The 12,342-nt window shown below is 33.1% G+C and overlaps 1 protein-coding gene across 1 annotated transcript in view; it reads right to left on the bottom strand.

Moving 5' to 3' along the window:
* Nucleotides 1-3,680: 3,680 nt before the first annotated feature.
* LOC112048643 (proton-coupled amino acid transporter-like protein pathetic) overlaps nt 3,681-12,342 on the bottom strand; it is a 49,869-nt gene continuing 41,207 nt past the window's right edge. Inside the window, exons 9-10 of the mRNA XM_024086272.2 lie at nt 9,155-9,324; nt 3,681-7,190 (exon numbers count right to left, since the gene is read on the bottom strand). Coding sequence (XP_023942040.2) covers nt 6,901-7,190; nt 9,155-9,324 — 460 coding nt within the window. The 3' untranslated portion in view covers nt 3,681-6,900. The remainder of the gene's footprint in view (nt 7,191-9,154; nt 9,325-12,342) is intronic.

Raw genomic sequence — 12,342 nt, 5'->3', positions numbered from 1 at the left:
TAACTGGAAAAATCCTAGAAGAAAGAAAGCTCAATATGCTCATAGACTCAGGATTTGTTTTGACCAAAGAGGAGAAAACAGGTAGTAAATAGCAATCTATATGAAGCTACTACTAATAATACTAGCGCTTCGCAAATAACTTGGTTCTCTAGTAGATTAAGAAAATTTCTAAATCAGTTCAGTAAGTAGGTCCAGAGATTATCCCCTACAATACCACAAATTTTGCCTATTTATTAGTTAAGATGTACGAGCGAATATTTACTTCCATTTATAAAACTAGATTTCTGAGGTAAAGGGGAAACAAACTTGGAAAAGGGCAAACAAAGAAAGATTAATAGAGAACAATATTAATTTAAGAGGAGGAGTTTATATTCACTTTATACGAGTACATACGGCCATATACTAAAACAAAAAGCCTTTATTTAAATGTATTAAAATTTTTTAATGAAAAATTGGTAAACTTACAGATCTCTGCATTTTCAAGTTCCTAATAAAGAAGCGACCCTAATTGCAAACCTCTGCGCTTTTTACTCAATACTCTCTCATTTTAATTAGCGTCAGCGTTAAAAGAAGTGCTCAAAGAGAAATTATCTTATTCGCAAATCGAGTTATGTGGGTCCGGTTTTTGTAGGATACCCACTTGTAGTTAACGGACGGGTTCCTTGATCGAGTAAGATCGTGTTAACGTGCTGACTTTGTGGTTAGTGTTCACTCTGTATTTTTTTCATTCTGTGTATTTTTTTAATCTCCTACATTAAAAGGGTTGATATAAGCTTAAGGTGTGGTTGTGTGACTTTGAATGGGTGTCTGTATGTTGCTTCTAAACTAATAGACCGATTATGATGCGGTATTTTTTGTTTGAAAACTGACGTGATCTAGACGGAGCCATTTACGATGTATATAACCTAATCAGAAGCTATCGGCATTTTTCTATAATTATAAAAATAATTTCGTTATAATAGAAAAAGCCGATATTACTGAAGTAAAAGTTGTTTTCTAGCTTGTTTAGGGAGGTAGTTTTTTTTAGTGGGCTGTTAAAATATGACTGATGATGTCGAGCAGTATGATTATGATGATTATATATTCAAGCTCTTTTTTTAAATAAGGTCCCTGCAGCTTGATCCAACCTGAGTCAGGATTTGAATTAAGAACAATACACTTATAGAGCCTTCAGTGAAGCCGTTCGTTTTGTCTGTCCACAGCTTAATATAATAGCCTTTTAACATTTATCGATCTAGGTTCAATATCAAACTTACTACACTAAAAAGACCTTGAATGTAAATTATGCACAGATAAAACTAGAAACTTTAGAGAATTAGCATGGAAGTTTCTAGTTAATGTAATAAACAAATAAGACTCTTTTCAAGACACTAGAAGATTTTACGCGGTTTTTCCCGCGTAGTTTCCGTTCCCGTAGGAATACGGGGGTAAAATATAGCCCATGACAGTTACAAATAATGTGGCTCTAATGGTAAAAGAGTTTCTAAAATAGGTTTAGTGGATCTAGAGATACTCGCAAACATTTAAATTGTAAAAAAAATATCTATTTATAATGAAATGAAGACCAAAATAATATTTCATTTTTTCGTAAAATAATTAAATAGCATTATTAATATAACTCCACACATGTTTATGAGGTGCGGATTAATCCTAAAAAGGATGCACAACTGTTTAAATTTTCATCTTCTCTTTAACATACCTTTTTTTTAGAAGGGTGGTCCAAACATAGCAACTGGCTACTAGGGAAAATGATGTCTCATAATTATACGAGTATGCAGAGGAAAATATACATAAAAATTCTTTTTTTCTTTCTTTATTTCATACTTTCAGCTTTCAGTATTGCAGCCTTTAGATCAATATTGTTTTGAAATTGATAAAATTTGATTTAAAATAACCGAGAGCAACAGCTTCTAAACTCAGAAATGTTAATGAAAATTTCTTTAAAGAATTAAAGCTTATGGTTCCATCCACTTCGCTCGGTCGCTGGACCGAATTGTAACGGTAAAGGTTTTCCATATTTGTGTTTTGTGTGCGGGAAGGAAAAAGTTCCTACGTATTTCTGCATGGACTAAAAATTACCTCCCAACACGGAAAAGTTTAGCTTTAATTCGTGCATTCCATCGTAGAATACAATTTTTGGCAATAAAATCTGCCGCGATTGGACTTTCCAAACATGTAGAGGATGTAGTGATTTACACCAAAAATGTAAAATTACGAGTTACTTAATGTTATTAAGAGCCGTGATAGCCCAGTGGATATGTCCTCTGCCTCCGATTCCGTAGGGTGTCGGTTCGAATCTTTTCTGGGGCATGCACCTCCAACTTTTCAGTTGTATGCATTTTAAGAAATTAATTATCACGTGTCTCAAACGGTGAAGAGTAAACATCCTGAGAAAACCTGCATAACAGAGAATTTTCTTAATTCTCTACCAGTCTGCATTGGACCAGCGTGATGGGCCATTGGCCTAACCCCTCTCTGAGAGGATACTCGAGTTCAGCAGTGAGCCGAATATGGGTTGATAATGATGAATGTTATAAACAAGAATATAGGTAATAGGTATAAGTATGTATGTATTATAGGAGGTTATAATAATTATATATAGTATGTTGTTATGTCAGTTATAATTATACCAAGACTAATCAGGTCTGTAAATTTAAAGACCTGATTAGTCTTGGTTAAAAAACTTATTTATTTATAAGAGTTATAAATAAATAAATAATTAGAACGTGAGAAAATCTTAACAAAAGTAATAATATGCGACTTTAAAGCACGAAACCTCTAAGTAAAATATTTAACAGAAATTTCCATATAAAGTGTAGTCAGTTTTAATTATTTTTCATCCGGACGACGATTCTAATTGTATGTATTTTTAATTTCTCATTTAGTATCTCCGTTTTAATTTTCTAGTTTCTGTTTGTAGTTCTTATAATTTTTAATTTTGAATATTGTTCGTTTAAAACTGGAAACATTCTTTTGTACCTATGCTAGGATAACCTATTTGTTTATTAGTATATAGGCTCCTGTAGTCAAAAATTTCATCAATATTATTGTCAAACTAGCTGACGCCGCACGGTTTCACCCGCGTGGTTCCCGTTCTCGTAGGAATACGATAAAATGTAGCCTATAGCCTTCTTCGATAAATGGGCTATCTAAAACTGAAAGAATTTTTCAAATCGGACCAGTAGTTAATGAGATTAGCGCGTTCAATCAAACAAACTCTTCAGGTTTATAATATTAGTATAGATTACTGTAAGGTAGCCTAAGAACATAGTCATAATATATCCGGGGTTTACACGACAGAAAAGTACAATGTACTTTTGATAAATTTTGTTATAAACAAAGAAAGGATTTTCGTTGAGACCTTGGAGGATGAAGAAATTGGACCTTAGAACAGAACATAGGATACTTTTATCTCAGAAAATCCATGTCTACCCCGGGATTTGTGAAATACAGAATTTCACGCGAACAGAGTTGCGTGCGTCCGCTAATACTTACTATTAAGGATGTATTACCCGACCCGATACTTATATACGTATGTATATAAGTACCTACGTACGTAGATACATACAGCGCATATCGGAAGTGTTGGTGTGAGATTCAATTACTTTAAAATTATTAGCACATATCTTTAAGAATTTCCTTCCTTTTTTCTGATATTACTGTGTCACGAAAAATAAAAATCAGTTTCATTAAAAATATTTATTGTCATCACTATTTGCAATGTTTTATTACAAAATAAATATCACAATTTTGACTTAACATAATTAACGTTAAATTAAACTAAAAATTTTATGCTAAATTAATAAAAAAAGTTTGTAGATAAATATGATGTAATAAATTCATATAAATTTTATATTTCTCGAAAACTTTAATAGGTACATTGCTTATCACATTGCAGGTAATTTTACTATTTATTATAATATTATTAGGAATGATATGAGGAATTAAACGAATATTTTTTCATAATGTGATATTTTATGATTAGCGGGAAAATTCGCATACGAAATTTCGTGAAAAATTTGTACTGAAATATCACTGCAATCCTTACATTTTCTAAAATGCGAGCTATTGTAAAAAATACGAGCATGCGACAAATATTACGTAGTGGCGAAATTTTCGGACCGATATTATGACGTTTAGATAATAGCATTCGTTTAATGACACATTGTTTGCGGAATTACGCAACGATTTCCCGCCCTAGTTTTCTTCCTTTATATGTTTCTTTTGTCATGCTAATACCGTTTCTAATGACGGTCATAATATAATATTTTACTTGTTAGAAAATGGATAAAATTAATAAAGCTACAAAGAAGAAACTTAATCTATTAGATAGAGATTGAAATCTTCACGTATTATGGCTACTGTAAAAATATTTAAAAATGTTGTCAATCAAGCCCATGTTATATTTACAAATTTTGTATAGTTGCTAAAATAAATAAACAAAGCCCATGTCAGTTGTAAGATAACGTTTGTCAATTTTAGAGTTAATTTGGGTCATCGTCATTATCAGCCGATGGACGTCCATTAGACATAGGCCTCTGCATGGACTTCCAAACAACACGGTCTCGAGCAGTCAGCATCCAGCGATTCCCTGATGTCATCCAAGGGTAAGGGTAAGCGTAAGGTAGGTAGGTAATGCAGAACAAGGGTAATATAATGTTAATAAATTATAATAAAAATTACATAAAAAACGTTCTGTACCATGCTCTCTAATATGAATTTATAGAATTGAGAATATTTTTAGAAATTCTCACGATATTTTTATTGTATAATCAAGTTTTTTAAGTGTATAATCAAGTGATATTAAATTGCTTTAATACATTAGCACGCGTCGTTTAAAAGCTCGGGATTGAACTCCTGAGCTTTTAAATGAAGACATCCATCACACTGTCATCACACAATTCGTAATAATAATTTACAATACAAATAGGCTAACATAAACTTTAAGAGGTAATACAAAAAATGTCTGTGAAAACTGTCTACTAAAAGATAAATGTTGGAGACAAAATGGATATTACAAAATTCTTTCATCTCTCTAGAAAACACAAAGGAATTTTTACTGATCTATTATTTATTTAGTGTGGGCTCTTTAAATTGATTCTATTTCGTAGAACTAAAATATAAAGGGGTGGTTTTTTATTACGTATAATTTATATTATGTCATAACAATAGTGCGATGGTTCATGAAATCATGGGAATAAGGATTTTTTTATTTGGTCGAATTTCCAATAAAAAAATATAAAAAATAGGTCATTTTTTAATGGTTCAGTTCCCTAATACGCGTTATTATTTTAATTGCTCAATAGTTGTTAATTAAAATTGTCATGAATTGCAAGCACACTTTCGTACAAATTACCTGCATTTCCGTCTCCTGAAAGTTAAAATTTCTTAAAGTCATATACATAGTGATTCGATTATAAAAGGTCAATTATACTTCAAAAAAAGCTTCACTTTATGTATTGATTGCAAGCGAAAGTTAATATACAACTTACAAGAACACTACTAAAATGTTACAATAATTACAATCTCCAAGTTGTACTAGCAATCAATTGACCTAGCAATAGTCAGCTTACTGGTTCATACTCTGTAACCAGATATTATAAAGTTCATTTAATATTTTTAATACATCCTGTATAATTGTATATATATGTTTTATTACTATTTCATTTAATTACACTTGTAATTTATTTTGATTCTACACGATACATTTAATCATTTCTATTTTTAATTTTTTCATATATCGTAATGAAATATTGTATTTATAACCTGTATATAATATTTTATTACAAGCATCTTGACTTATATCTACCAAAGTAACTGTGTTTGCGACCCAAATGAAATTATAATTTTAGTAGTAAAATACGTAAAAGATAAAAGATATTAAAGTTATAAGAACCTAGATAAAGTCTATAATAATCATACTTACGTCTTAAAATACATAAAATTTTATTCGAAGTTTTATAGTCTTCTAGACTGTTTAGTAACTTGATCACTGCTTGGTATATTAGACTTCTAATTTTTAAGTGTACTTTTAAACGATACTTGGCCCATTTTCTTACAGAATTCATTTTCTTAAAAATACAGATAGGTATTATTAAATAATTGCATATTTTAAAAGTTACTAGCTTTCATATTTTTGTACTTTGAAATAATTATACATAATCTATGTTGATCAGTAATTGCGTATGCATTGCAGCATTGCTTCAAGTCAATTGAGGATTTTATAACTTCTACATTGGCTCAGGTCTGGTCTAGCGGTAGACCTTGTCCTTGGCTAGTTATCATAGTAAATACGCAGAGCACTGCAATTGTTATTCATTCTAAGTAAGGAAGCCAGGTGAATAAAGTGTTGCTTAACACTTTACCATCTAAGTTAGTGTTTTGGATTGTATTGATTTATCGTATATGTACGTACATGTGATAGTAGATAATATCTACTAATACTCGTGTATTAGTAGATATTACTTACCTATATTACGTAATTTTTTCAGACATTGGCTTTTATCCTACATTGTCTTCATCTTTTATGTATTGTTTTGTCTCGTCTTAAACCATACCTATCTATCATTAGTTAGTGCATGCCTAACTACAGGTGCAGGTGTAACCAAGCGCCTGGCAAATATTAATTGTTAATAAACTCTATTGCGTATTACAAAATACTTTACTACGCAACGATAAACAATTGTACATCATGAACAGAGGCGTAACCTGTTACTTTATATCCAACTGTGGTGAAATATCCAACCGAATAATAATAACGAGGGATGAGACGAAACCTTCACTACATTACGATACAATTTTTCCAATTTGCTTTTATTATGGGTCTGAAATCATTAATCTTGCAGATTTTGTACAATTACGCCCCATATCATATAATCACGTAACACCTGCAGTATGCTATTACGTGCTCAAAACGGTAACATTTCCAACCATTTCTAAAACGGGTGGTGAGTTATATTTGTCTACCATACTCAGTATAGATACATATGAACCAGCGAACAAAGCAATGAATGATAACATGGATATTAAGATGTTTTTCCATAGGATCCAGTTGAAGGTTCCCAAGCCTCTGTCCCAGTTGTGGACCGTGTCAACGATGGCTGGAGTCAGGAGACCAAGGCTTGAGAGGAAGATGGCACCGCAGAGGTTGATGAAGAGTTCCAGATCAGGGAATGCAGCTGCGAGGGCCACTGTGGACAATTAAAATCAAATTTTAGAAATATACACAGTATCAGAGCAATCAAAACATAATTTGTACAACAAAACAGAAAAAAATAATATAACAATCAGTAAAACCATATTTGCGACTAAGAAAACAAAACACGATTGAGTTTTATGTATTAAATACATTTCCTACTACATTTAGCTTCGGCCGTGGCTAGTTACTACTCTTCCGACAAAGTGATTTAGCATTCCGGTACGATGTCGTGTAGAAACCGACAGGAATGTGGATTTTCATACTCCTCCTACCAAGTTAGCCCGCTTTCATCTTAGATTTTATCATTACCTAACTTGTAAAAGAAAAAAAAATACCAAAAAAATTGAATTCTCAAAATTTTTGGTATTTTTTTACTTACTTACTTACCTAATATTTTTTTCTTTATAATTTTAGTATTAGTTTTTGTTACAAAATAAACCTCGTAACTTGAACATTATGATTGCCAGTAAATAAACAGGCACATGAGTAGATATTGGGAAAATATTTTAACAACTTTAGCATAAGTATGCCAAGTCGCATCGGAGCAGCGTAGTGGGTGTATACTCCAATATCCCCTCTCCTATAAGGAGGAAGAATTGGGCCTGTAGCCATGTGGCAAGTCAATTCTCTTTCTACAAACACTAACGTTTCGAAAACTAACAAAATGTACAGAGATGACAGAAACGATAGATAACTTGGTGACGTGACCTCTCGATAACAAATGTCATTCTTATACATTTTTTAATTTTCGAAGCGATGCGATTGTAGAAAAAGAATCAACATGCCTCATGGCTAAAGACCCTGATCCTGTAGTGTTAACAAGGGCTCTAAATCCATATACAAAATGTAGGTCATGAAATATTGTACATCACATTCTAATAGATGTAACATTAAATAATTGGCAGACAGTTTTAACGATTGAAGCCTAAAATGACTATTCAAATAAAATAGGCCAGTAAAAGACACTTGTTGTAATAAATGTTTAACAGCTGGAGAGTTTTAAGTGAAATTAGGAAAGATTAATTACATCGCTTCGTTTGTCGTCAAATTATAAGTAATTAATTAATTCTGTAGTCTTCAAAGACTCCTCTACAAGTTCGAAGTACCCTCGAGGCAAACTCACCAAATGAAAGCTTCTGTTTGAGGACATCGTATAATCCTGATTCTATCCAGTGGGATAACGTTCCTATTTTTTGTTCAAGAATTTCGCTTCGTTTATATTTATTAGATAATGCTCACAATTTTGTTCGCCAGCATTGTAGTTTTATTAACCAAATTTCATGAAATAAGGAGGCTTTTCTATATTCGGCTGTTCATGTTTTTTTTTGTAATATTTAATTACAAAAAAAAAATACACCTTATGTCAGATATCAATGAAGCAAATTACATGTTTTATTTTATGATTAAAGTAGCTGACGCCACGTGGTTTCACCCGCATGGTTCCCGTTCCTGTAGGAATACGGGGATAAAATATAGCTTATAGCCTCCGCGATAAATGAGCTATCTAACACTGAAATAATTTTTCAAATCGGACTAGTAGTTCCTGAGATTAGCGCGTTCAATCAATCAAACAAACAAACTTTTCAGCTTTATAATATTAGTATAGATTGTGTAAAACTAACAAACATGCCTGAAAATAGACAAATTCATGTAAATACGGTGATTGGTGTGGATACCAGAATATACCAGTTACTATTTTATTTATGGAAAAAAGAGTTTAAAAATAACTTTTAACTTAAAGTTTGTTGTTGACAGTGTAAACTCATTATTAAATATTCATTTTTCTTTTCCTTATTATACAAGAAAAATCATTTAATTTCGTTCGAGTCCGAACTCGGAAAAACCCAACTGGAGTTGGGCTTATGTTTTGGGTTTTTATTATTTTAAATTAATTAAAAACCCAACCGAGTAAAAATATGGTCTTTCTATAGTGAGTGCAATAGGCTGATGGTTTACCTGATCCAACGACAATGACAGTTCTGATGCTGATCTGCGTAATGTTGTGGTACTTGACAGCGATCTTGTGCTGGATCTGTCTCCAGATCATTTCCATGGGCACGTAGAACTGGAGGCTGTACGTGAACAGGATCGCGAGGGCCATCAAGATCTTCGCACTTTGCGCTAGTCTGTAAGAAAAAATACAACAATTAAATAAAAGCAGAAGCTCCGCAGAAGTTTTTCGCATGAACCAAGAATGACAGATCCGACTAAAAGTCCTAATTTTCAAGTGAGCATTGTAAATTAGAAAGAGCCGTGATAGCCCAGTGGATATGACCTCTGCCTCCGATTCCGGAGAGTGTGGGTCGAATCCGGTTCGGGGCATGTACCTCCAACTTTTCGGTTGTGTGCATTTTAAGAAATTAAATATCACGTGTCTCAAACGGTGAAGGAAAACATCCTGAGGAAACCTGCATACCAGAGAATTTTCTTAATTCTCTGCGTGTGTGTGTGTAGTCTGCCAATCTGCATTGGGCCAGCGTGGTGAACTATTCGCCTAACCCCTCTCATTCTGAGAGGAGACTCGAGCTCAGCAGAGCCGAATATGGGTTGATAACGAACCAACGAAGTAATTATGACTAATTTATATCTAACTTCTATACGGGATTCAGGAACAACGGGTCAGGAGGAGAAAAATTGTGGCATTGACATGTATTGATGAGGGTAAAAGGTTTTCTATGTTGAGCACTCATTAAGAAGGTCCAATACCGAGGAATTGTGTAATCTATATAGGTCTCCACGTAACATGAAGTGAGGCATCTGCCTATTACAACAAAAACAAACAGACAATCAAACAAACGAGTATTTCTTACATATATATTTTTTTACATTTAAATATTCCTTGTACTAGAGTACTAGAGTAGAGTCGTGAATTCGTGATAGCCCAATAGATATGGCGTAGGTTTGAATCCGGTCCGGGACAACTCCAACTTTTCAGTTAAATGTGCATTTTAAGAAATTAAATATCACGTGCCTCAAACGATCAAGGTAAAACATCGTGAGGAAACTTGAGAATTTTAATAATTTTCTACGCGTGTAAAATCTGCCAATTCGGCGTGGTGAGAGAAGATTCGTTCTCTACAGTGAGCCCAATATGGGTTGTCAATGAATGATAATGATGATTCCTAGTATTAGTAAATGTAATATTATCCTAATACGGAACCCTTTGAAAACCTACAGTGCATTTACGAGTCTATGAATGATTTATTTGCTTTTGCCACGTGAATTCGTATTTGTTGTACGTACGTTGGCGGGCCGTATAAATTATAAAGCATTTGGAGAGAATGTATTATTGTATAATGCAGCGTGCGACTTATAAAATTACAATGTAATTGACACGCGTCTATTACGAAATTCCTGTTACGTAAATTTATGCGTGTATCTTAGACACGTGCATTGCCGTAATTAGATTCTTTCTGGAATGTGTATGTGAATGTATATTACACGCTAGCGGACGACCGCAACTTCGCCCACTTGAAAATCTATTTTTCACAAATCCCGCGGTTTTCTCCGGATAAATTAGTAGTCTATCTGTCGCTTAATTACCTCATCAATAAACCAGTGAATCTCCGTTAAAATCGGTTTAGCCGTTCCAAAGATTAGCCTGAATAAACTGACGGACATACAAAAATTTAAAAAAACTTGATTGTATTTTTGTATCGTGTAAATAACTAAAAGCACTTAAGAAAACATAGGTACTTATTTTGAGATTACTGACAGACACTTAAATTTTATTTCTATGGATTCATACATTAGTTGTTATTGATATTGCTAGTTCTGTTACAGTTATTACAAAGAATTAATTACAAGCATATTAAGTGTTTATTGCAATAATAGACTATCAAAGTTCGAGCTCAGTAAGGGTTATTATATATCATAGGCGTTAGTCGATGCCTTTGACATTGAATGCGAATGCGAATCTCTAATAATGCACATATTGAACTATTAGCATTATAGAGCACAATCTTTGGTGATTATCATTGTATATGTTATGTGATAAAGACTAATTCAACATTGTCCTCTCGCTGCTCCCATGGATTGATTGACTTTTGGGTATTAATGTTTGACTTTCTAATATTTTCGTAAATTCATGATAATAACTAAACGTATACATCGTACATATCGGATGCGTTTGATGCATCGCATCAAACGGATTTTAGTATTCTTTGTATAGAAAGTCATACAAGTACGTCCACTGCTCCACACTGTAAGGATCGCATCGAACGGATTTTATCTACCAAAATTAAAAATTAAAAATCCATTTGGTGCGATGCGTCCGGTACGTACAATGCGCATCAGTAGACGCGTACCACAATATGACTATAATGCACGCCGTAAGATATTTGGTCCCGTCACAATGAAGGAGAGAGCGATGATCCTTTCGTGGGATCTCAGGTATGTCATGTTTTGTTCCATCACCTTGTAGAGATGTGAAAAAATTACATACGGTCGTATTAGATGTGTCCCATTTTAACGCCATTTACACATTACTTACCAAGGCTGAAATTAAAGCAATTCACGGTTGCGTAATAACCTTCTGAAATGGGTTCTAAAGCTCGAGGAAAAAGCCTTTTTAAGTAAACGAGGTCGTTAATTTCTGTTTCAGCTGTGACTCGCATGGTTATTTTTTCTGGTGTTTTTTTATCCGACTGCAAGAAGTGTTATGTTTTCGCACGTATCATGCACGTCTATGTATATGTTATGGTACATCTATGTATGTAATATTCTTTATTACCTCATTTATCTTCCAAACTGCTGAACGGATTTATGTAATTAAGATATCGCTAGAATTGTCTTAATAACCCAAGTGTTCTTGGAAAGGATTGGATAGGATAGTTAAAAAAAACCCAACACGTAAACTGTAAGACACTACAGATGTAGCGTAGCGAGGTGACAAAAAAATATTTTTTCGAATATTACGATATGGGTATCAAATTCAACGGCTCATCAAGACGATTTCTAAATAGTATATCATCGTCATATTAAAAAAAAATCTACAATTAGAAAAACGTTATTTATTAATCGCTTTAAAAAATACGCGAGGCGGATGACTAGGTGCGAGCAGGTTAGGCAGTTGGGTATTTTTATTTTTTTAATTATTAACTTGTTTGCATAGTTACCTACGGATGTTTGCTACCTTTCTTTAC

Source organism: Bicyclus anynana, chromosome 6, assembly GCF_947172395.1.
Source record: "Bicyclus anynana chromosome 6, ilBicAnyn1.1, whole genome shotgun sequence".
Classification (NCBI taxonomy): domain Eukaryota; kingdom Metazoa; phylum Arthropoda; class Insecta; order Lepidoptera; family Nymphalidae; genus Bicyclus; species Bicyclus anynana.
Note: the sequence above shows the minus strand (reverse complement) of the source record. Positions and strands in the feature narration are given on the sequence as shown.